A 25,730-nucleotide genomic window follows, 5' to 3' on the forward strand; every position below is an offset into this window, starting at 1 on the left:
GTCCCAGTTTCAAGCAGTGTGGGGTTAAAGTGCATGCAAAGCCACAGAAAGCAATGTCAGTCTAGCATTTGACCAAGTAGGCTTGTTTAAAGCATGGATGCTACACATCCTGTAACTGTCAGGATCAAGAACCTGTGTCGTAGTCAGGCCTTTACTGCTTGGTGCCTGCTGTCCAGTTCAGCAGACTTGAGGCAAAACCACACCAAGACTGCATATGTACTGTAGTGTGCGCTAAAATGGCACTCCATCATATACTTTAAATGTGGCTTGCTTACCAAGCTCCCCACACCCACGGGCTTTAAAGTATTTTTCTCTCCCCCTACAAACCCTTGTGCTTGATGCGTGGATTTTTTTTGGAAAGACAAGAGATTAAGCCAATTATCTTCTGTAAAATCTTTGTAGCAGTAAAGTGCCTCCATAGAAAGAAAGAAAAGGTGTGATGATTTACAAGCTCAGTGGCCTAGAATGTCGAGTTTTATGATGGCAGCCCTATGCAAGCCTTTAGATAGCCACTCTACTATTATGATGAACTTCAATGTACAGTTTGTCCCTAATAGTTGCATTTAAACAAAACAACCATTTTAGAAATAGCTGATACACTGTAGGTGGCTGCACAAGGTAAATTGATCAGGTTATACTTTGGTTTTTAGTATGTCCGAAGGCAAGTGGTTCAAAAATTCACAAAATTGGGCACTTAAATACTAATGTGTATAATAGAAGAGTTGCTACTCTCAGTTCAGCTAACGCTTTCTCTTGAAATAGGCTATTAAGGATACCATGCCTGTGCTTTTTGAAACAAACTCCCCTTCATACTGAGCCCTAACACCTAGCTGAGTGACATGAAATGATTTTCGGCCATGGTGGCAATAATGCTACAGACTGACTTACCACACTGCATATTTAAGAAGTTGAAAGCTGCTATTAGTGTAACAAAAGAGCCATCTGTGAATGTTAAGCAGTATTAATCTTGTATGTTCAAAAGCCAATTTTTAATATTCAGCCTGTTCTTTTCACATATGTAAGGTTCCCTGCAAATTCCCCACCCCCATATCTGTCTGCTCCTTTACTGAATTTCTTCTTTAAGCAGAATTACACTAAGCCTTTTCCAGCTATTTGCTGTGTGAAACACTCCATATTACCCCTTTTGTATTTGAACTTGAGAAAAGAGTTGCATGCGGTTTAGTGATGTGGTACAGGGAGAGAACTTGCATATTTTTAAAATGTGAAGTTTTAAGAAGTTTTCATACCGTACCTTGGAAAACTTTCTAGTAATTAGTGGCTAATTATGCAATGTTACATAGTGATCATAAAACGAGGCATATTAACGAATGTGGAGTTGATGCCCAAAACAGCAACCATATGTCAAGTTTCTCTTCCTCTCCTCTGTATGGTGCAGTAAGGGAAATGTGTGTATGTGACATCATCATGTGATATATGCCCTTCATCCACCAACAGCCAATGATACGGGGCAGAGGGTGAGGAAATGCAAGCAATGTTACATCATGTTTTTCTGCTATTATGGATGTGTTACACTTTTATCCTGCCATGGTTCCAAGGAGATCGACCCCCCCCCCTCCATTTTTTCTCCAGCAACCCTGTGTGGTAGGTTAGGCCAATCACTCTCAGCCTAAGATTACAAAGAGAGCTTCGTTACTGAATGGGGATTTGAAGTTTGGGTTCCCATGGTTCTAAATATGATGTTCTAATCACTTTGCCACACATCCTCTCAAAGCCACGTTACAGCAAAGAAGAGAGGAAACTCAACATGGTGTTGCAGCCTTAGCTTCTTCATTGCATCTCATTCTACTCCAAGTACTCTACCAGACAGAATTACATTTAGAGTACAGCATTTATCAGTCTTCATACATTTACTATGCGTAGGACAGGTCCTCTAATGTTGGGGCCATATGCAAACAGAGAAGTCCCCCTAATTCATTATGAAGTCAAAAGGTAAGACATACTGAAATCATGTTCAAAAGTTCAAAGAAATGCAAGACAACAATAAAGTACTACACTGTTTTAATTTGTGAGATGTACTATATTTAGTTGGTGAATTTGGTGCTAATTGCACATCAGAGAACAAGCACCGCTTGGGTTAAATCAAATGGGCTAAGGGCCCTAGTTATTAATTACTGAAAAATGAACTTGCTCCAACACTAAAAACAACAACAGTCCATTCCATGGAGCATGTCTATGGCTGTACTCTTACACACACTTATTTATGAGTAAGTTCTATTAAACAAAGTGGTTCATCCACTTTCAAGAGAGTAAGCTCTATTAAAGAAAGGCATAGGATGGACCCAGGGCTGCAGCTATACTTCCACACTCAAGTTCTAACTCAGTTTGTGCTTCTTGTGCCTCTTTTCCAACAACAGAGGTATATTTTGATTGTGTTTACCACAGTAAGAATATTTGTTTTAGAAGATAATGAAAACTAGCAGCCTTTCAGCATGTTGCAAATCAAGGGGAAAGCTAGATACAAAATTGGGGCTTAGCTACAATGCATCTGATACAGACAAAATGATTGGTCCTGGTTTAAATCTACTTTGTAAAGCTTGACTGCTTCTAGATGAGGCTTTTATCACACCATTGCCCTGTAATTCACGAGGGGGGGGGGCAGATGACATCATCTTCCACTTGTAAACCACCTATGTTTTCCCACCACTTCTTCCATCTTTTTTGACCTAGAAAATGCATTAAAGAGGAAAAGACATAATGGCTGCATAATGACTGGCAATTCTAGGAGACCTCTGTCTGGAAGCATCCTTTTTCTTGCCATTTCTTGAACACAGCAGGATAAAGTGAGAAGACCACACCTACCTCTCAGTCTGCTAGTTGAGGCCACTTTTGTAGTTGGGTACCTTAAAAGTCTAAGCAGGTGCTCTGGTGAGAATTTAGCCAAGTCAGTACGTTCATAAATTAATATTTAGCTGTAAAGGAAACTACACTTTAAAAAACCAGATCCTCAGTTACAGAATATGTAGCTTTGCTTTGAAAACCTCAAATTTAGATTTGAATTGTGGTCTTTCTGACATCACAACATCTTTCTCTCAAGGGAAAGTTCATTTATGGACCAACAGTATGTCAGTTTAAACACAATTTACCTGTTCCCAATTACTGTAATGATTACATTATTTTACAGGTATGAACCATAGTAACAATCACTACAATGTTCCCATTTAAAGTTTTTTTTTTAATTAAAAATAACTTTGATGGGAATTTTGTGTTTTGGCTGTTGTGTTGTGGCCTAAGCATTTATGTTGAAAAGAAACAGTTTGCAGTTGCTGTGTCTAGCTTTTCAAGTCATCAGCAGTCTTCAGTTGGTGAATCACATTACTGATAAATTTTCCTCCGTATGAAATGAACAGGAAATGTAAAAGTTCTAGAAACAGTATGAGAAACCCTGAACACTATGCTTGCATTTCACTTCATATGGTAGATGATTGTCCAAGTACTGACAGTATATATATATAAAACAAAGTCTTGTCATAAGCAGTAGCACTTATAACTGACATCCCACTGGCAGATAAAAGATGGTAGGTAATGCACTTCCAAAGTGTAGGGCCACAGTTATCATATTGCACCATGTCACGCTTTATAACATCCATTTCATTAAAGGGAGCCCATTTCTTCTGCCGCTGTGCAGAATCTACAGTAGAAGTTGCAATTAACTGACATTTCCAGTGTCTTATGCAATGCATAGCTACCCTTCCATGTCCTGTGTTGTAAGTCAAGTCAGCTGCCAGCCAATTAACCTGTAGAGGTGAGAAAAAGCCAAAGCCTGGATTAGAACATGACTTTTACAGCCAACTGCATGAATTTACCTTGCAAACAAAGGTGTAATGTAAAAAGGCAGGTCTACATTTCTACTCAGCCCATCATGTTCTCTTGAGATTACGCCACATTACATCTCAATAGGTGTTACATCATTAACTGATAAACACCTAGCAGACCTAAAAGTCAGCAGCAGCACTGAATTTTTAAAAATTATTAGCGAAAAGAAATAATTTTGTATTTTTGAAGGCCTGGATATTCCTTTTGTGGCATACTTGTTCCTTCCCTCTGGCTGGCTTCTCAGTTACTTTAATAATACCTGAAGTGTCAGTACTTGTGCGATTCCAGCAATTCATGTGGATTGGTGCTGTAGCTCAGTGGTAGAGCACATGCTTTGCATTTAGAAAGCCCCATGTTCAATCCCCAGGATCTCCAGATAAGGCAGGAAAAACTCACCCTGGAACCCCCGAGAGCTGCTGCCAGTCAGTGTCAACAATACTGGGCTAGATGGATCAAGGGTCTGACTTACATAAGGCAGCTTCCTCTGTCCTTTTCAAAGCAATATAAACACTAACCAGGAAGAAAAGTGGAAGGGTGGTAGTTCAGTGGTAGGGCACATGCTTTGCTTGCAAAAGGTTCTAGGTTCAATCCCTGGCATCTGTAGGTAGGACTGGGAAAGACTCATATCTGATGAAATTCTGGAAGAGCTGCTGCCAGTAGACATTAATGAGCTAGATAGACCAAATGGTTTTACTCTGTATAAGGCAGCTTCCTATGTTGTAGTAACCACACCAAAAGGAATGTTTGAGCTGGTCCTGAGCTAAATAAGCTAAACATACAGTTCTACAACTCTCAAGTGGTGTGTTCATATGACAGAACCCAGCCTTATTTTCCTTTTTTCCCAATGAACTGGCACTGGTTTGTTACAAAAGAAATTTAATGTGTATGAATTATAAGGAGCATAAGCAGTGTTTTTTGCATTTTTTATCCCTTCTTTTTCTTCAGTGTTATTAACTTACAGCAGCCCTTTCATGCAAGTTCCTGTGTAAAACTGTGCTGTAGCACTACAGAAAGTAGAATAAAGGCTTCATCTCTGAGTGGTAACCTGGCAGTGTCAAATTTACATGTTATACTACAGAATGCAGATTAACCCTTCCTTGAGCAAACTGGGCACACACAGACTAAGGTGAGCAGTAATAGAAAATAAATGCAATGAAACCTTTCGTATTAATGCTTCATTTGAGCTGATCAAGGAATAACTTCTTTAGGCCAGAAAACACAAGGGCTCTGTTCAGATGGTATTTCACCTTGGAACTGTACCCACCAAGAAGTTGGAAGTGAGCCTCAAACACATTTGTTTCATTTTTCAAGGTTAAAGGTATCCTACATTCAAATAAATTCAGTTTTGGTCTTTTACTTCTCCCTACAGTGAACATAGTGGGGAAGTCAAGCACGAAGTGCTGTCTGCAGTTACTAGCTGGAGCTGCAGTAAAACAAACTACTGCTACAGCTCAACTTACACGACTCCTTAAGCAAACACCACGAACCACTGGACTGTGTGACCCAGATCCGAAGCCATGCATCTGACAAATTTTATTCTATCAGGTACCAAGGCTGTCTCCAAATAGTACAGTGACATATAAAGGTAAAAAGGTAAAGGTGTCCCCAACCAGTCGTGTCCAACTCTAGGGTGCGGTGCTCATCCCCGTTTCTAAGCCGAAGAGCCAGCGCTGTCCTAAGACGCTTCCGTGGTCATGTGGCCGGCATGACTGAACACCGAGGTGCACGGAACGCTGCTACCTTTCCCGCCAAAGCGGTACCTATTTATCTACTTGCAATTTCTTGCTTTCGAACTGCTAGGTTGGCAGAAGCTGGGACTGAAGACAGGAGCTCACTCCGTCACGCAGCACTATACAATAATATTATATGGTAAGACGCCCATGAAATCCTGTATCTGAATCCTGCAACAAGAAAACCTACACAATATAAGCAAAGTGTTGTGCACATTTTACTAGTTGAGTGATATAAAACATAATTTGAGAAGCTGCCCTTTTTTTCTTGTGGAATTTCAGATTTCCCAGCAGAAACAAAATGGCTAGTGACATTAAAAGGAATAGCCTGCTGGGAACAGCCTGGGATTACGGCATATTGATAAAAAAGAGAGGGTCATGAAAGTGTATAGGGGGCTACGACACCTGCTCTCTCTATAAGCCAGGAGTGGGGAACCTCGGGCCGAGCACTCTAGGGTTCCCCAGATGACCATGCCCTTTTCCTCCAGGCCCACCCCCGTTCTGTGAACCACCAATCACTTGGTGGTTTCCTGGATTTTGTGCTGTTTTCCCCATTCTAAATGATTGAAAAAGCTCTCCTCAGGCTTACTTACTGGCAGTAAGAGCTTTAAGTTACAATACCTGGCATTTGGTGTATTTTTTTGCCCACCCACTACTGGAATGTGGCCCCCAAAAGCTTACCCAAAATTTAATTTGGCCCTGCTCTAAGCCAACAACACTAGCAAAGACTTACCTGTGGGTGCACAGACTCATCCTGCTCCTTAGTCCTAATATAGCCTGGTCTGTTTAGCTGACCGCAATTATGAGAAGCCATTGCTCAGTAACATATACCTCTGGTAAAATACTTGATTTGGGTGAAATCAAATAATATTCACCAAACAACAGACCGCTAGAATCAAGTCATCAACATAGCTTATGAAATAGACCTAATATTGCTCAATAAGAGAAACATATTTCCAACAAGGAATTATTTGCTAGGCTTTGCCAGTAATGTAGCCCAATGTCAGGAGTGCCCTAGCGGCCTCTTTCAGTAAACTCCAATAGCCAACTCAAGACACAGACGAAAGGATTTTTTTCAAGGCTTTAATCCTTTTACAATTTAATGACTCTTTCAGATGCTAATCACCAGCGACTAAGCAATGAACAGCAGAGTAGCCTATGCTCCGGGTAGGCAGTTGGTCCCCGTTTGAAGGAGAATCACTTGAAGACCCTGAACTTATGGGCTAGGGAGAGATCCTCCCTCTTTCCCTTGGGTCCATGGGCGCTATGCCTCCTTTCCATGCCCTCCATTGCTCATCTCTCCCTGCGTCTTCATCGAGCATCTAGCAAGCCTGCCTCCTCCACTTTCTCACTGCCAGGGTCACTATCTCAGGAATGCCAGCAGGAGGAATCTCTGCCAGCTGCTGTGCCTGTGAGGGATGAGCTGGCTCCTCTCCCACGGATTGCTGCTCCTCCTCAGAATCAGAACTGCTCTGGGTTCTGCTCTATCGGCTCAGTTTCCACCCTGACACCCAACAGCTCTTATCTTCTCTTTGTTCCTAACTACTGAAAACAAAGTACTTTGAATTTTCAGTACCAGATTAAAGAGTTTTGGGACGCCTTAAATTATAATGTATGGTTGGTCTGGAAGCAACCATATAAAAGTCTCAGCTAACCAAGAAGTACTAGAAGAGAGTCAGGAAGCATTTCCAAACATTCTCATTTTTCTCTTCAACTTTGCTCATTCACTCCTTTCTAAAATGGTCAACATCTTTAAGTAAGCTTACTGTTGTCTCATGCTCACTACCTTTTCCATCCAAAGAAACTGGGTTAAACAAAACCTGAACATACTTATCTTGTTATCTGAGAAACGGGCATCAATGCAAGTTCTTAATTTAACATAACAGTTTTCTGAGAATTACATTTCATGTAATACTGGACTGCGAAAACTAGTATTAAGAAGACTGAATTAAAATGAGCAATGGGTATTTTGACCCCAAAGATTTAAATATCTTACTCTGTTTTATCAAAGTTATTTGATCATATAGTGAAACCATTATAGTTAAGAGGGAGCATTTTAGTTGAGTAAAATTATTTCAAATTGAAACCATACTTGACAAAACATGGTTCATTCTGGACTATGGTTATTGAGGAACAAAGGAATCTTTTAATAATGTATAATATACTTCATTTTTTCCAGGTCACATACAGTATTAAAGAAAAAATGCCTTTAAAAATTCATTTCATGGCAGTTACTTTGGGTACTGTATTACACTTTAATCTTGCATACTATATAGATAGCTCTGGCAGTTTCCAATAAAGAATTGGTTCATTTAAGTTCTTCTCCAACAGCAGCTGAATGTGCAGGAAGAGAAAGAGATGTGAAAGAGCAGTTCCCATATTATTAAGTAACACAGGAAGCATAGAGTGGCTGCTGCGAAAAAGGCAAATTTCATGTTGGAGATGATTAGGAAAGGAATTGAGAATAAAACTGCCAATACCATAATGCCCTTATACCTAATGCCTATGGTGTGGCCTAACTTGGAATACTGTGTATAGCTCTAGTCACCGCACCTCCAAAAGGACACCGTAGAGGTGGAAAAGTTGCAGAAATGGGCAACCAAAATTATCAAGGATTTGGAGCAACTTCCCTATGAGAAAAGCTAGCAGCCTCAAACATTGACCCGGTTCACACAATTAAACAGCCCAGTTTGTTAACCATGGGTTGTTTGGGAGCATGTGGGAGCGAGCGAGCGAGCATGCTGGGTCCTGACTGCTCACCCACTTCTAGTGTGCTAAACAACCTAGGAACACCCCTGGGTTGTTCTCTGTGACGTTCAAACCAAGAATTCTGGATTGTTGAGGGAGAAACAACCTAGAGTTAGAACCTGTAGTTTGTTCTTGGGTTATAACTCTGGGTTATTTCTCCCTCAACAATACAGAATTCTGAGTTTGCACGACGTGGAAAACAACCCAGGGATGTCCCTTGGTTGTTTAGCGCACCAGAAGCAGGCGGTCAGGAGCCAGCATGCTCACTCATTCTCACATGCTCCCAAACAACCTATGCTTAACAAACTGTGGGTTGTTTAACTGTGTGAACCGGATCAATGTCTGGGGCTGTTAGCTTAGACAAAAATGAAGGGAAGGTATGATAGAGGTGTACGCATTTGCACTTCCAAGTTTAAGGCTGAGACCCCATGTAAATTATCTGTTTATTTTTATTCCTTTAAGAACAGCAGATAGAAGCCAAAGTACCCATTTATTTTCAGCTAAGCAACCGGTGAAATGCACACACACAGCCTTGCTAGGTGGCAACATATGTCACTGTCAGAGCTCCTCACTTCAGTGCTTTCCTGGTGCTAAATACCTTGCTAGACTCTCTCAATAGTATGAGGTTAATCAGACCGACCTGTTGTGAAGCCAAGGTCACAAGATGCAGCTTGATGTTTCTTTCAGACATAAACAGTGAACGGGCTCTCAAAAGTGCACATTTATATGACAGAGGAAGATAAACATTAATCTTTAAGCACTCTGGCTATATAAGTAAGGGTTTAAAAAAATTCTTGCTGCTACCAGGATAGGTTTACAGTTTTACACCACCTGTGTGTATTTCTGTGTGTTTCTGTTGCATTGATTCCCCCACATACATACACACACACCCTTGCCCTATTATCAGTCTCCATCTGGAAGGTGACTGTATGACCAATATGCATTTAAGTAAACCTGATTTTTATGGCTAGTCACCTGTTTGGCAGTTTGAGAGCCTAAGGCTGCAGTCCTATACACATATCTACCTGGAAGTCAATGCCATTGAACTCCATGGAACTTACTTCTGAATACACATGCATAGGATTGCACTGTACAGCATGTTGAACTCTTATGCTTGAGCCAATCCCACGAGGACCAAGTGACTGAAAAGGAATGATTTTGCGCTAGGAAAAACATGGGTGTGTTAATCTACTCTCAGGGCTCAAACTACGGAATACAATTTCTTTTCATTAACTTCCTTTCCACTGGGCCCAACGCAGAGTTCTTCACAAACACACATCCACACTTGATTCTAAAGTGATGAAAAATACCACCTTCCATGTTTCCAAGTCTCAAAGCACAACACTCAGTGTTCTTATCTGATCTACCTACATTTCTCAAGGCTTATCTACACATTATGCAAAAGGATGCAATATGGAGTTACATGTCCCTCTCTCACATGTTACACATCACAGAGATATGTACGTAAGTACCAGGGCTCTCTGTCTGTCTGAACTGAATACTATCGATTCAGCCTGAAAATATTTTAGAATTAAACGGGTAAACTGGGCAATACCATGAAAGAAATCGCTTCCACCTCTTCAATAAGGAAAGGATAAAGAGAGAGCCAACCAGGCCTCCTAATTGTTCCATTGCAACCCCTTCCCCAGCAACAGATTCCACTTTCTAAGATCCTTCCCTGATGAACTAGTATTTATTTATTACCTATTTATATCCCGCCTTCCTACCAAAAATGGTGCTGAAGGTCGCTAACAATATAATAGAGATAAAAAACAAAATCCTAATGGAAACATCAAAATATATCCATAAAAACACAATTAAAAACACAACAATAAAATATGCAGCACCCAACCAATTAAACCCACTTCAGCAACAGACCAGTTTACATGCCAAAGGCCTGTAAAAACATTTTTCCCTGCCACAGGAAAGACAACAGAGAGGGGTCCAACCTAGTCTCCCGCAGGACAGAGTCCCAAGAAGGCAGCAGAGAGAAGGGAAGCTGTAGGAATACTTTCTAACTCTCCCATCTTCTCATTAGTTCTCAGCTTGAAAGAAAAAAAGGACTCTCATTTCATCACTTGTTACTACTGTTCTTCATGTATACTAGCTGATACAAATCAATATGAATGTGTGGATTTTAAGTTTTTACTCCTATTAGATGTGAGCCACCAGAATACTTAGGAGCTGGATATTCTCTCTTCTTGGGGGAAAAGAGGATAAGGGATTTCCCTCTCCTCCTGCTGTTCCTTTAACCAGCTCAGTTACATCTAGTTAAACCCTTTCAAAGTAAAGGATTTGCATGAGTGTCAAGGGGCACAGATTGACCCACATTAATGCCTGAAGAGGAAATAGCCTACTTTGATTTATCCCTAATCATTCTAAAGTTCTGCAGAGTTGGCAGTTATGGGGGTTGAGGGGCTTTATCTGTAAACAAAATCCATCCAGTCCTAAGCACTTTAAAGCCCCACTTATATCAATGGCCTTAAGCATGAGCTTAAATATTTTTTGTTAGGTTATTTCCTTAACTGTCATCAAATATAGGTGCTCTATGAACAGTTGCCAAATTCCTTATGGCAAAATACTGGAACAATTATCATTACATTGCTGTGACTTAATAAAAGTGAAAGTATGGGAAGTATTTAAATGTGAAGACAGAGAGAGAGCAGTGTGTCGGTCTGTGTAAGTGGAGAATAAAAACAGTCCACTACAGGACTGAATGGGAGGACGTTTTGACCTATCGATAGGTATCCTTTGGTATATGCATCCCTGGGCATATGGAGAATAAGGACTCCTTCATACTGAGCTTATATCCTGCGACTGAGATTGCGCCTTCATGGAAGTTTGCGGGCGCTTTACGTGACACTGTGAACGTTCAAGGCGTCTCGTGCACTAAATGCCCTTTATTCCATTTTTAAATAGATCGCAGATAACGGGCTATCAAATTACTCCATTCTACTTCAGTTTCCTCCATGAAAAGAGTAAAAGCGGCAAGAAGAGGAACAAGATCAATGAAAGATCATGGAAGACTCAGATATGGGGAGAAGGAGGGGGGAAGGGGTGGGGGAAAGGAAGCATGTGAAAAAGGGAGTCCATTGTGATCCTGCATTTAAAATGTAGGCAGAAAGCTCTGCTTTAAATGCAGGATTTTAGGCTGGTGTAGAGATGCCCTAAGGCTTTCAATGTCTACTAGTCATTATGGCTCTGTGCTACCTCCAGGATTGGGGCAACATACCAGTTGCTGGAGAACAACAACAGGAGAGGGCTATTGTCCCTATGTACCCTTGTGGGCTTCCCATAGGCCACTGTGGAAAACAGGATGATAGACTAGCCAGCCTTTGCTCTGATCCAGCAGGGCTCCTCTTCTGTTTATGTTATGTTCACATCAAAAAGCACATCCAACCAGTGCAATGTTGTGATGTTGGTAGGAGCGCATATCCAGATACATATCTACATCAGCTACACATGCAGAGCCTTGCTTCCATATACGGATCACTCTTGCAAGACTAGGGCAAATACTATTACTTTGGAAATGGAATGACTCCCCCACCCCCAAATCTTATCCTGTTTCTTCTACAGTGAGGAAATGCACCAGCCACAGTTCAGCATACAATTATCAACTAATTATCCAAGGCATTTCCTGCACTAATTGCCCTTTGTTCCATTTTTAAATAGTTTGCAGATAATGAGCTATCAAATTACCCCACTGTGTTCTGCTTAGGGATGTACGAAACTCACTTACCTTTGCTCTGTCCCTCCCCTCGGAATCCTCGACAGGAGGGAGGCGATCCGGTCCTCCCCCCCAGAATCCTCGATGGCCAGCTCCGCTCCGCAGCCAGGTTGTGGAGCAGTTGGCCAGGGCCGTCCGCAGCTGGATTTCTGGCCGCAGATGGCCTGATGCAGCCGCCATTTGCGTCCAGCCAGACAATCATGATAGGCTACGTAAGAATGTATGTAGCCTATCATGGCTAACCTCAAAAAAAAAAACTGCAGCGTATGCAAATGGCGGCTATGGCGGCCGCCATTTGCGTTCCCTATTTTTCGCCGATTTATCTTACGTAAATATTTACGTAGGCTAGAACGGCAAAAAATAAAGGAATGCAAATAGTGTCCACTATGCTATTTGCATTCCCCTTTCTTTTTGCCGTTTTATCTTACGTAAATATTTACGTAAGATAAATCGGCGAAAAATAGGGAACGCAAATGGCGGCCGCCGTAGCCACCGCCATTTGCGTACGCTGCAGGGTTTGTTTGTTTGTTTTGAGGTTAGCCGTGATAGGCCACGTACATTCTTATGTAGCCTATCATGGTCCAAGGACGCTGAATCAGCCCCAGGTAAGTCCCATCCCTGCGGGATTCCGTGGGGGGGCGGGGGGCAGGAGGCTGTTCCGCCACAGATTCCAGGGTTCTTTAGAATCCGGCCTCACTGGAATCTGTGGCGGAATTCTCCGCCATCCCTAGTTCTGCTTCAGTTCCCTCTGTCAAAAGACTTAAGGCAGCAAGAAGAGGAGTGAGATCAATGAAAGATAATGGAAGACTCAGATACAGGGAGAAGGAGGGGGAAGGGGTGGAGGAGAAGGAAGCACGTGAAAAAGGGAGTTGTCGTGATCCTGCATTTCAAACGGAAGCAAAAAGCCCCGTTTTAAATGCAGGATTTTAGCCTGGTGTTGAGATGCCCCTTGGAGGGGCAAGTCATATAAGGCTGGCACTACTGAATGCCTACAGTGAAGAAACATTCAGTATATTTGACATTTATTTCAGTTCATAAAATACGCTTTCCCTAACAGCGCTTCTCAAAACACTGGCTATTTTTCAGTGTACTTGGAAGTTTCACACAATCCATTACAGACTGCAGAATTCAATGATGTAGAAATACTCAGACTCGCCCCCTTTCAATGAAACACTGAACAAATTTTTATGACATGATTAATTATTGCCTGGATTGTGGTCACTGACATTTCTAGCTTTCAGCATCATGCTGAGCAGATAATATAGCACAGAAGATATTCACCACTTATTTGGTTCATATATACTGACTGTGTCAAGTCTCTGCTCTTTCTTTTAGCAATTATCTAATACAGATTCTACCAATAATCTGTGGTAATTGGCATTTGGCCAACTCTTTTGAGTACTGGAGCGTGAACACCAGCTCCCCAACCCAGTATCAAGAAAATCGTATCTCAAATCTCAAGGTTTGTATTTCTGTGTTTGAAATTCAATGAACTCCCAAGTGGCTTCTAAAATGTTAAATGTACATTTCTTTATACTTGAAGAAAGTAAAGGCTGCTACTTCTCTGCCAGAAACCATGTGTGCTAATCACACATTAAAATAAATATGGTGGGCATTCTTTCCAGAAATAAATTCTCTCATTACAGCAATCCATGCTCTGGTAGCATCCAGACTGGCTTACTGCAATGCATTATATATAGGGCTGCCTCTGAAAAATGTTCAGAAACGTAATCTAGTGCAGAACACAGCTGCTGGGTTAACTGGTATTGGCCACTGAGCATATATTATTCCAATGTTTAAAGATCTTCATTGGCTTCCAGTATGTTGGCAGGCACAATTCAAAGTGCTAGTTTTAACCTATAAAGTACAGAACAACCTGGCACATAGTTACTTAAAGGACCACATTTCCCCATATGAACCAGCCCACCAATTTAGATCTTTATTGGAGGCTCTTCTCAGGGTACCCCTCAGCAATGGAGTGAGCCTGGCTTCCAACTGGCTTTACAGCCAAAGCAACAGACATTCATACCAGCAAACAGAATGATAAGTGAAACCACCCATCTTTCCCTTCCCCATATGCCTCAGGCAGGCTGTCTACCTTATTTATTTCTGAAAATCTTGCATAAAATTCATTTCTTGCCTTATTGATTTTTTTTAAAGGAAACTTTTTATAAGGTGCACAATCACTCCAGGGATTGGTGGAGACATTTCTGTGGTAATATGACAAGGAGCTAGCCAATCAACACCATGCACAGCCAGATTCTATTTCAAACATGGAGAACTGTTTCTTGTTTTTGACAAATAGAATCATAGAATCACAGGGCTGGAAGGGGCCTACAAGACCATCGAGTCCAACCCCCTGTAGGTACATTCAAAATGATTGAGGTCAGTGTGATTCCATAACAGTCTCAGTATTCTAAAAAAGTTATGCCTGTTCCCTCCTCAGACAAGCTGTGTGTCCAGGATGCAGTAATGCTGATTAGGTTAACAGGAATGTATCCTTTTCAGATTTTACCTCTTGCAATTCAGGCTATAATCTGACATCCACTTCCTTGAGAGTAAACCACATTGAACGCAATGGGATCTACTTCTAAGTAGACATGTATAGGATAGGACAGTCACTCATTCCTGACATGACGATTTTTGCTCAGTATATGCCATGCAATAATGAGAATAGTATCAGTACTTGCACCCAGCAATGAGAGGCTGATATGTTGATGTACTTTTGAGATTCTCATCTTGCAGCTGTATCACTCATGAGTGCACACAGGTATAATACCGTTCGAGGCCCACAGAAGCAATGGGAAAAACGGTGAGGCTTAGAGATCTGGAGTTTTCTGTTGGAAAGGGGTACCCCTGAGAGGAGTAGTTTCATTCTCCAGCTAAGTGTCTGTTTCATTTCTCCACTTAGGTTTGTTTCACTTCTTCAAGTTTGAAGCAGCACTTTTGGTTTTGTGGGAAGAAAGTATATAAAGACAGTGAGAGTGCCAGTAAGAGCAGAGACAGCCAGAGCTTGAAGTGAGAGCAGAGTCTGAAGAGTGAGCAGGAAGAAGCAGCCTAGTAAAGTCTAGGGACAGCTAGGGTAAAGGAACCAGAGTTTTGCACATTTTATTTTCTTGTAATGCCTTTTATATCACTCAGCTCTATTGTGTAAATAACTTCAGTTGTAAATTGCTTGTTTTAAATCTACTAAGTAAACTGTTGGGGTTAAACCCTGCATCTAGAGTGTCAGTCACCCCATGTCTACAGCCTAAATCCTACGTTACTGGGAAGGGGAAGTTTAAAAGGAGGAAGGTAAGACACTTAAGGAGGCAAGAGATCCTTAAGGGGTTGCGCTGTGGGTCCAGGTCATAAAGGGAACCTTGACACCTTCCAATATTACTGTTATCACAGGAATGATCTCTGGGTGGATTCCTGCAAGTAAAATCAAGAGCAGCATATTCTACTAATGTATTCTGCTGCTTCAACTCTGAAAAAACAACAACACAAGTTCCCACCATATTGGCATGCCTAAAGATGATTAATACTTTATTTCTCTTGATTCAGAATGTTTTTCATGATGATTACTTCAAGACATTTGAGGCAATGGAAAGAGACCAGGCCAAATTTTCGCCTAAGCAGCTAAATATGCCCTATTTTTGGCACTAGTCTATGGTTTCAGGACTCTGGAATGTTCATGCTTGTGTACTGAATCTCAATTTGTGGCGTAATCTCTTTGAAACATTGCTTTGTGGGTCACATCCCTGGAATTTTATCAAGTTTTCATGCAGCTGTTCTCAGAACTCTTCACTTCCTCTTTGCAGGAGGGCTGCTTCTGCTTAAACTCTGGGGTCATTAGAAGTTCTAACTGAAAATGTATTCTTAGTCCCTTACATCACAGTAGAACACCACCCAATAGTCTCTTGGCATCACATCACCATTCTAGGCACTTTAAAAAGGAGTTGGCTCTTCAGACAAACAAGGCATGCTGCAAATAAACAAGAAATTCCAGATGGCACAATGCCCTTATGTGGAAAAACTGGGACCATTCATTTGCTGTCAGTAATGAATGCCTGAAGAATTTGAGCTGCTCCAGTTTTTATGTCGATGTAGAGGCTACATGTGAAACACTCTATTTTAATGTGTGGGGTTGTTTAAAAAAACCTACCAAATTCCAGGGCAGAAACTTCGTTGGTATTGTGAAAATCTTGCAAGCTTTTTCTTTCTCAGTACACTCAAATTATCACTTGAATGATTTACAGTGCATTTATTGTTTCAAGCACATAAATGGGGCCCTTTCAGCTACTTGCCATAATCCCTGTTCAGTAATTGCTTTTCCCAAAAGCTCGGTATTATGCTTTGTATAATTGCCTTTCTTCTCTCACTGTCTTTTTAATCTTCCTGTTGGAGCCTTTTAAAAGTGGCCATCACTAATACTCAATTTAGCTATAGCTATGATATAAAAATATGCTGATGTTACAGGGAATGCACTGAAAGATAAAAGCTCAAAATGTAATTATACTAAACAAAAAGGAAAGGTTTCCTCATGAATGACGGCTTACAACTTGGCAAGCTCTACACTAAGCTAAGGATCCTATAAACATCTTGCCTGACCACCACTCCAGTTAAATAATAAATCTTTGTCTACCCACTGCCACACCACAGTTTACACAGATGCATAAAGTTTGCCTTATTGGATGAATTTAAGCACAGTGTTCTCAGAAAGCATGGCTATGTAGCAGGAGTGGGTTAAAGAAAAGGAGGGAAGTAGGCCAGAATACTGCCAAGTATCTATTTGCAAATGTTCAGGACGATGTGGTCTCGGGGGCAAAATTCTACTCCTGCCTGTAATTCATACCACCTCGTGAGTGGAGAGAGCTTCGCAGAAGTGAAAACAGAAGCTGCTTTTTAAAAAGGGTTTAACAGTGCAGAAGATGTGGAAAGAGTTAAGAGACCTCTATTTTTCTCAAATCATACACAGGTGCAAGAGACTAGGAATGTACCCACCCTTCTACTGATTTAATGCTTCTACTATGAAATGCATGCTTTTGTGCGGTGGATGATCACAAATATACTGCAATTCAGAGTGCCACTCAAATAAATTTTGGAGAAGATAGAATGCCCCTTCTAAACAAGCCTCTACCACCACTTGCAGTTTTTGCAAGTGTAATTGTAATAAGAATAATTAACCTTTTTAAAGCCCACTGCCACATTAATTGCAGCCAACCTTTTAACTGATCATAAGTTTTTAACAGGTGAACTAATTAAACTGGCAATCCTATGCATGTCTACTCAGAAGAAAGGTCCATTGAGTTCAATGGGGCTTACTCCCATGTGATCTGATCTCTGGGCATGTCTATTCGAAAACATGTCTCACTGAGTTCAGTGTGAATCATTTCTAGGTGTACACACAGCTGCAGACTTCTAAGTAGACATGCATAGAATTGGACTGTTAAAGTCATAACTGGATCTTTGTATTGTAACAAAATGTAGTGTAATAATTAAACTACAGTGAGATTCCAAAGCATCCTTCTGTGATGGTGGTAATAATAATAATAATTATTATTATTATTTCTCAACTGTCTTTCTTCCCAGCAGTTTTAATATACATGCTCATTCTTGATCCCAGATAATCTCTGATTTGAGGTCCAGTGTCTGTTTTCTGTATCAAAATAGCAACTATACAAATAGTATTGTAACCTTGAATATCCCCCTCCAGGTTTACTAAAATGTTCTAACTCCAATGCCCCACCACCACAACAAGCCCTCACACACAAGTCAAAGTTAGTCTACAACAATTACAGCAGCAACTCAAAAAGGCTTCTCACCAAGCTTGCCAAGGTTAACTTGAAACTGTTAGGAACCATTTAGATTTGTTTGTATGCCAGCCAGCATTTAAAATCCGAGAGACTGTTAATTGTAGCAATAGGACGCAACTCTGCGCATTAGGCAGGAAGCTGGGAAAGAAAACGTTTCCCCAGGAAGGGTCTCTTGGAGTCCTCCGTGGGCCATCCCCCGCCCCATGAAAACAAGCCTATTCTGAAATAAGTGGATCACAATAATAGTCTTCAGCAACTGAGAAAATCAGCTGAACTCTCAAATATTGCATTTCTCAGAAGTCTTTATAAAGATCACCTTGCTCACCAATTCACACTAGGAAAGCTACAATGAATCAAACTTCAAGTCTCTGCTTTTCTAAAGAGTCTGACTTTTAAAAACATTAACAGATGAGGCATTTTATTGACTGTAAACTCCTCCCAACCCTCACTTTAGCCAAATGTTCACTGGGGGTCTGAAACCAATATATACACTGTATGTACAGCCCAGTGCAAGAGAACTTCCCCCATCCCTGGCCCTTATCTGATTGCTTCATACTGCAGTTATACACCATCCTACGCTCCAGGCACAGACTGCAATTTGCTTCCAGCTAGGTTACTGGCTTAAAGAAAAACAACTAATGAATGAAGAAAGCATCATAAGTGGAGAAGCAACATCTGCATTGCAAATTTTTCTGGCTGCATAAATTAATTTCCAAAGCAGGCGATCAGCTTAGTGTGAGTTTCACTACTGATTTCAGTAGAATGGTAACTCTGAATTATATAAACTATTTCTTTATACCATTTCTCTTCTAGACAGCTGCACCACACCAGCAGTATTGTTTTTAATCTAACAGAGGTAGGCAACTCGGTGCCCTCCAGATGTTTTGGAGTATACACCCCATCAGCACCAACCAGCCAGTAGTCAGGGGTTATGGGAGCTGTACTTCAAAACATCTGGTGGGTACCAGAATGCCTACCCCAGTTTTAAGAAGTAGATGCAAATTAGTTTGCTTTTCCTGCATTGTTCAAAAAATTTCCAAACATGGACTAATTCTTAAAAAAAAAAAAAAAAAGACAATTCAGACTTCAATCCTATACACAAATACTTGAAAGCGAATCCAACTGAAACCTGTGGCATTTACTTCCCTACAGACATGGCTACACTTGTCATTTATGGAGTTTCTTCTTTTGCACACATACCCTTTTTCCTCTTAATCTTTCAGAATTTTTTCTAAGCTCTGTCCAACTATCAGGGTGAAGGGAGTACATTGTCCTCCTCCCAATCCTCTCTTTTATAGGATTCAGTCTGCAATCCTAATCACAGTTACTTGGCAGTAAGTCCCATTGAATTCATTGTGATTCTGAGTGAATATGTATAGGATTGGACTGCATGCATGTCTGAAGGCTTGTAAATAAAACATGCACAATCATAAACAGGTTGACTTTGTGCATGTGCAGAATGCCTTCCCCTCACTATTGAGTGCTGTCTCATTTCTCATGCACAAAGAAGACACAGTCAACTATTGCTCCAAAACAAATGTTCCTGCATGAAACACACATTTGCAAACTCTTGGTCGTTGCATTTACACTTCACATTTTAAGTGTACATTAAAAATAACTGTGCACAGCTAAACAAAAGAAATATGCAAGGCAGTGATTAGTAAACCACTGTCTACACACACCTGTGATAAATGGCTTATGCATACCACTGCCCAACAGAGCATCAAGAATTGGCTTCGGGGACCCAGGTCATGTGATTTGCTTTGCTGCCAGTACCACTTCCTTGCAGTGTGATCTGGTATGTTTAGGGCGCAATCCTATGCCTGTTTAGACAGAGAAAAGGCCTGCAACTCCCAATATAGTTGTAGGCCTTTTCTCTGTCTAAACAGGCATAGGATTGCGCCCTTAATTGACTTAATTCCTGGTGCAAATAAAGCAGCTGCCAGTCATGGAAACTCAGACTGCCTACCACCTATTTGTGGCAAGCAAGGAGCCAGGCTTGTGGTGTGTATTCCATCCATCTTATGTTCTACCAGTGCTGCTCACTGTAGACACTAGGAATGCATACTTACTCACATGTTAGAACTTCAGTGGGGCTCACTTCAGACTCAGAGCAAGGATGCAGCTGTACCATGCTATTACAGGCTCTTATTGTGCAATTGTACTGCCTCATTCACAGAATTTACAGAGGGGTCCAGGCAACGTCTTCAATTTGTAGCCCTCCCATGCTTTCCCACTGATTCTTTCATCTTTTTCCTTACTAGAAAAAATGAGTTAAGGAAGAAAAGAAAGAAGAGCTGCACAATGCCTTTTGATTGTTAGAACAAGGAAGGTGCCCTCTGTAGGAAAGCATCCTCATTTTGGGAATTCTTCCTTGGATATTCCTTTCACTCGGTGTTCAGGACTATACTCTTTCTCCCTCTTTCTGAATGAAGTTAGGGCCCTCTTCCTCTTGGTATTAAGCAACGAAGGGGCAGGGAGAGGAACTACCTTTTTTGTAGTAATACCCCTTAGCATCTGCAGGTGAAGCACAAAATCGGCTACCAATGGCACTGGCCCCAATCACAGGAAAAGCTTGACCTGCTAAATTTCTCCACGAGAGGCTAAGGCGCCCCTTGGGGGAAGGCGAGGCGAGCGCAACGCTACCTGGGTGTGGAGGAGCGCTTGGGCGCCCCCCGGTGGCCTCGCGCCGACCGCCCTCTTCGCCGCTGAGCGGGTACGAGAGGAGGCTCATGGCCTCGCCGCAGGCAGCCTCCACCTGGCGCACCTGCTCCCGGCTGAGGCGCTCCCGCCAGGCGTGGACGGCTTCCCGCGCGTCGCGGGCGGAGATGAGGAAGGGGCGCTCCGACGAGTAGGCGGCGCCGCGGGTCATGTTGAGCGCGAAGCCCTCGAGGGCGGGCGGCGCCGGGAGATCCGCGAAGCGCAGCAAGCGGCGCAGCTGGGCGCGCGGCTCCAGCACCAGGTCCTCGTAGCGCAGCTGCGTGTAGCGGGCGCGCAGCCAGGCCGGGGCGCGGCGGGCGAAGAGCAGGTCGCGCAGCCAGGCCTGGCAGATCACCTCGAGGGCGCCGCCCAGGAAGAACTCGGCGCGGTGCTGCTGGTGCGCCCGGATGCCGCCGACACCGGCCAGAACCGCAGCGGCGGGCGGCAGCAGGAGTTGCCGGCGGGGGAGTCCCCGGGGCTCGGCGCGGTGGCGGCTCCGCAGCACCTGGATGCTCTCCCGGAGCAGCGCCTGCTTGGCCTTGAGGCGGGAATTGTGGACGGCGCGGGGGTCGCGGAAGAGCTGCACCACGCGCAAGTCGAGGTCCGGGTCGTGCAGCAGCGGCAGCAGCGCGCTCAGCTCCAGCAGCCTCACGTCCTTGATCACCATCACCGGGTACTTTCGGCACTCGGCCTCCAGCTCCCGCAGCGCCCGCGGCGGGCAGCTCCGCTCGCAGGCGGCGCCGTCGACGAGGCCCACCTCGGCGCGGGCCCAGGGCGCGGCGGGGCACAGCGGCGCCGAGCAGATCACCTTGTTGGTCCGCCAGCCGAAGATGCTGGCCGTGCTGAGGTTGCGGGCCTTGCCCCCGGACGAGGCGGCGGGGAAGGGCGCCAGCGGGTCGCGGGGGCCGGGCGGCGCCGCGTAAAGGCGCAGCACCGAGAAGTCGCAGCGGAACAGCGCGCGTACCATGTCCCGGAGGGCGCCCTGCAGGCTCAGCGCGTCTCCCGGGTAGAGCGCCTGCCAGAGATGCCACATGGGTTCGTACAAGTAGAAAACGTCCGGGTGCTGGTTGAACAGCTCCCCCAGGAAGGACGACCCGGTGCGCCAGGTGGCGTGCAAGTAAATGTGCCGCTTCCCGCCTGCCCGGCTCCCCGGGCCGGCCTCGCTCCCGGTCCCGTTCCCTGCCGCTCCGTGGGCGGCCGCGGCGGCTTCTGCGGGCGGCCGCGGCGGCGGCGGCTCTTCCCATCTCCAGTCGCCTAGCGCCTCCTGCAGGCTGGGGCAGCGGCGGGGCAGCAGCGGCTCCTCGCCCGCGCGCCCCCGCCTGCTGGCTCCGTAGTCCAGCATGTAGGACGCCAGCAGCAGGAGCAGCAGCGTGTAGAGCACCAAGCCCAGGGCGAAGCGCCGGTGCTGCCAGCGCCACCTCCACCGCCGCCGGCTCTTCATAGCTCTCTCCGGCCTCGCCTGAGCGGGCTGCCCAGGCCGCTCCTGCGGCGCGAGTCCAGCAGGGAGGCTCGCGCTGTGTTTTAAAAGACGCACAAACTTGAGGGGAGGCGGAGGGAAGAGAGGGAGGTGGCGGCCGCCGCCGCCGCCTACCCAGCTTAGAAACACGCCCACATGCCGGCGAGAGGGAAACGGAGAAGCGGCGAGCCCGGCCTTTCTTTCAACCCAAGCTGAGGCTGCCGCCGCCGCCGCCGCCCTTCGTGCCCACAGGCTGCTGTGGTCCGGCGTAGGTAGTAGCAAAGCATCCAGCCCTGCTAAGCCTTTTAGCTCCAAGAAGGCTGCTGTCCTCGGCACCTTTACTTGTGAGTAAGTCGCAACCAACTTGGCGAGACTTGTTTCCGAGCAAACATGCCGTAGGGTACAAAACCTACAAGCAAGTAAACTGAGAGTGCCAAGCGCTTATCAGTCGCCCCAATGACTAAGCCCTGGAAACAAACAGTTATCCAGAGCCATATCTCCATATGCGCGCGCACACGGGGATAGAAGAGGCTTACTTTAAAAATTAAAATTGAAAAAAATCGAGGAAGGGCCTGCCATATCCCTGAGGGAAGTGGTTGCTAAAGCATCCCCCATGGCCATTTATTTTGAGATTTTTATCCTGTTTTTCCATTCCATGTGCCTTATGGCTATGCCTCTTGGCATCATTTGGCCCATGGTGGGGGTCATCCATCCCCACATACAATTATGGTCGCCCTTCCCTGCATGCTCAATGATTAAAAGCAATACAAAATTATAATAAAATAATAACTGCTAAGACCCAATATGGCGTAGGCCACCCTTCCCCAACCTGATGACTGGAGGATGCTGGGAGCTAGGGTCCAACACTTTTGGATGGTGCCATGCTGAGGAAGGGTGGTGTGGACATTATAATGTCTGGCAGACTGGGGAGACCCAAGTTCAGAGCCCCACAAAGCCATTAAATTAACTGAGTGACCCTGGGCCAGTCCCTGACCTAATCTACTTTACAGAGCTGTTGTGAGGGTAAAATTAGGGGCGGGGGGGGCGAGAATGGGACCATGTATCAGGGCTGGCCCAAGACATTTTGCTGCCTGAGGCAAAGCAGCAAATGGTGCCCGCCACCCACCCACCCAAGTCGAGGAGCATAGTACCCAAAGTTCGCTGAAATATTTTGGTACATGTGGCAGAAAATACCACAAGCACCTCTCCCCCTCTATGGCAGTAGACATACAATAACAACAAGGTAAATAACTAACAATTTACTTTTATAACACCCAAAATTTGCTGCCTGAGGTGACTGTTTCTCTCTGCCTCACGGTAGGGCCAGCCCTGCTGTGTATGGAGCCTTGAGCTTCTTGAAGGAAAGGTGGCATATAAATGTAACAACAAAACATACAACCACAGCAGAGCTGCTTTAAAAGAGAGGGAAAGTATAGAAATTCAAAGTACAGAAATTCAAGCAGAAGGCAATCCAACAGATGTGTTTATTACTGGTGACATAAATTAATCAATATATGAGCAAGATAGATCTTTCAAAGCAAGGAGGGCTCCACATTCTCTGTGCTGTTGCAGAGAAATCCCTTTTCCCTTGTTCCCTTGTTCCCACCCAATACGCCTCAGCCAATGATGAGACAGGCAGGTGAGCCTCTCCAGCTGCTCAGAGAGGAAGCAGGACCACATGGCAAGAGACTGTCTTTAAGGTTCTCTGGTCATAAACCATTTAAGGACAGAATCTAGGGGGCCATAGGATAGTTCAGATTCCTGGATCCGCGTTTGGAAACAGCACTCTGACTGCAGATCCAGGAATGCATGCTCCCTGCCCCCTGCCCCTTGCAGCTGGTGCAGAGAGAACAATGCTGGCTGCCTCTCTGAGGTCACAAAGGTAACCTCAGAGAGGGGTAAAGGAGGCGTGCCGGTGGGAGGGGAGGGGACTGAGGAAGCTGAGATATGAAGTATCCCGAGGCCTCCCTAGCCTCCTTCCCTCCCACTCTGACGCGCCCCAGCTAGATGGGCAAAAAGCCTTGTCTAGCCAAAACGCAGAGAGGAAGGAGTGCGGAGGCAGAGATTTCCTGCTCTGCATAGGATGCCTGTAAACCTCCAAGTTCGGAAGCTTACGGGCATCGCCATAGGAATGTGCTCTTACAGCTTTAAAGGGAATAACTTAGCCAGTGTTCTGAACTGCATCCAGAAATGAACCAGCAGCAAACCGCCAGTGAGGGTAGTATACAAACTCCATAAAAAGACCTGATTAAAAGCCTCACAAATACACTTTGAAGCAGCTGGAGTTTTTGAACACACTTTCAATAGACCAGCCTTCCTGAACCTTCCAGATGTGTTGGACTACAACTCAGCCTCAGACAGCATGGCTAGTGGTCAGAATGATGTAGTCTAAAACATCTGGAGGGCACCACATTGGGAAGGCTCCAATAGAGCATATTGCAGCAATCCAGTATCAATGTAACTACTAAGACTTGTGTAGGTATGGCCAGAACCATCTTCCCCAGAAACAGGCACAGCTGGCATACCAGCTGAATACTGGGCAAAAACACTCCTGGCCACTGGCACTACCTGAGAATCTAAAAGTAGCAATGGATCCAAGACCATCCTCAAATGGCAAACCTTGTTTAAAAACATAAGAAGAGCCTTGCTGGATCAGACCAAGAGTCCATCTAGTCCAGCATTCTGTTCACACAGTGGACAACCACCTGTCAACCAGGAACCCACTAGCAGGACATGAGCGCAACAGCACCCTTCCACCCATGTTCCCCAGCAACTGGCATACATAGGCTCACTGCCTCTGGCACTGGAGGGAGAACATAGCCATCAAGACTAGTAGCCATTGATAGCCTTTTCCTCCAGGAATTCCTCCAGGCTGAAACCCTATATCTGTCCTGACCAGGAGTACTGGGCGATGGGTGATGGGCGATAACGTGGCTCAACAACACTACAAGCAAGAAGGATCTTGGAATTGCTGTCGATCACAAGCTGAATATGAGCCAACAATGTGATGTGGCTGCAAAAAAGGCAAATGCTATTTTGGGCTGCATTAATAGAAGCATACCTTCCAAAGCCCGGGAAGTACTAGTTCCCCTCTACTCAGCACTGGTTAGGCCTCATCTGGAGGACTGTGTCAAATTCTGGGCACCACATTTTAAGAAGGATGCAGACAAACTGGAGAGGGTTCAGAGGAGGGCAACAAAGATGATCAGGGGACTGGAAACAAAGCCCTATGAAGAGAGACTGAAAGAACTGGGCATGTTTAGCCCTGAGAAGAGAAGACTGAGGGGAGATATGATAGCGCTCAAGTACTTAAAAGGTTGTCACAGAGAGGAAGGCCAGGATCTCTTCTTGATCATCCCAGAGTGCAGGACACGGAATAATGGGCTCAAGCTACAGGAAGCCAGATTCCGGCTGAACATCAGGAAAAGCTTCCTGAATGTTAGAGCAATATGACAATGGAACCAATTACCTAGGGAGGTGGTGGGCTCTCCCACACTGGAGGTGTTCAAGATGAAGCTGGACAGCCATCTGTCGGGGATGCTCTGACTTGGACTGAGGAGGGGGTTGGACTCAGTGGCCTTGTAGGCCCCTTCCAATCCTACTATTCTATGTTTCCATGGTTTTGTGCCAACCAATGGCAATTAGTTGGAATAATGGAGATATACACATCCACCAAAGTCCTTACAAAAGAGAATATACCACATCCCCTATGCTAACATAAAGCAGCTCTAGTCATG

The 25,730-nt window shown here is 44.3% G+C and overlaps 1 protein-coding gene across 1 annotated transcript; it reads right to left on the reverse strand.

The window, feature by feature from the left end:
* Window positions 1-320: 320 nt before the first annotated feature.
* Window positions 321-22,526, reverse strand: CHST7 (carbohydrate sulfotransferase 7). Its single transcript, XM_084844304.1, has 2 exons — window positions 20,484-22,526; window positions 321-3,755 (listed from the first exon to the last, which is right to left on the reverse strand). The coding sequence occupies exons 1-2, from the start codon at window positions 21,976-21,978 to the stop codon at window positions 3,751-3,753; spliced, it is 1,500 nt and encodes a 499-aa protein (XP_084700430.1). The 5' UTR covers window positions 21,979-22,526; the 3' UTR covers window positions 321-3,750.
* Between the last annotated feature and the right edge of the window lie 3,204 nt (window positions 22,527-25,730).

Source organism: Heloderma suspectum, chromosome 3 (genome assembly GCF_057233095.1).
Source record: "Heloderma suspectum isolate Gila_16-S chromosome 3, 16-S_ref, whole genome shotgun sequence".
Lineage (NCBI taxonomy): Eukaryota > Metazoa > Chordata > Lepidosauria > Squamata > Helodermatidae > Heloderma > Heloderma suspectum.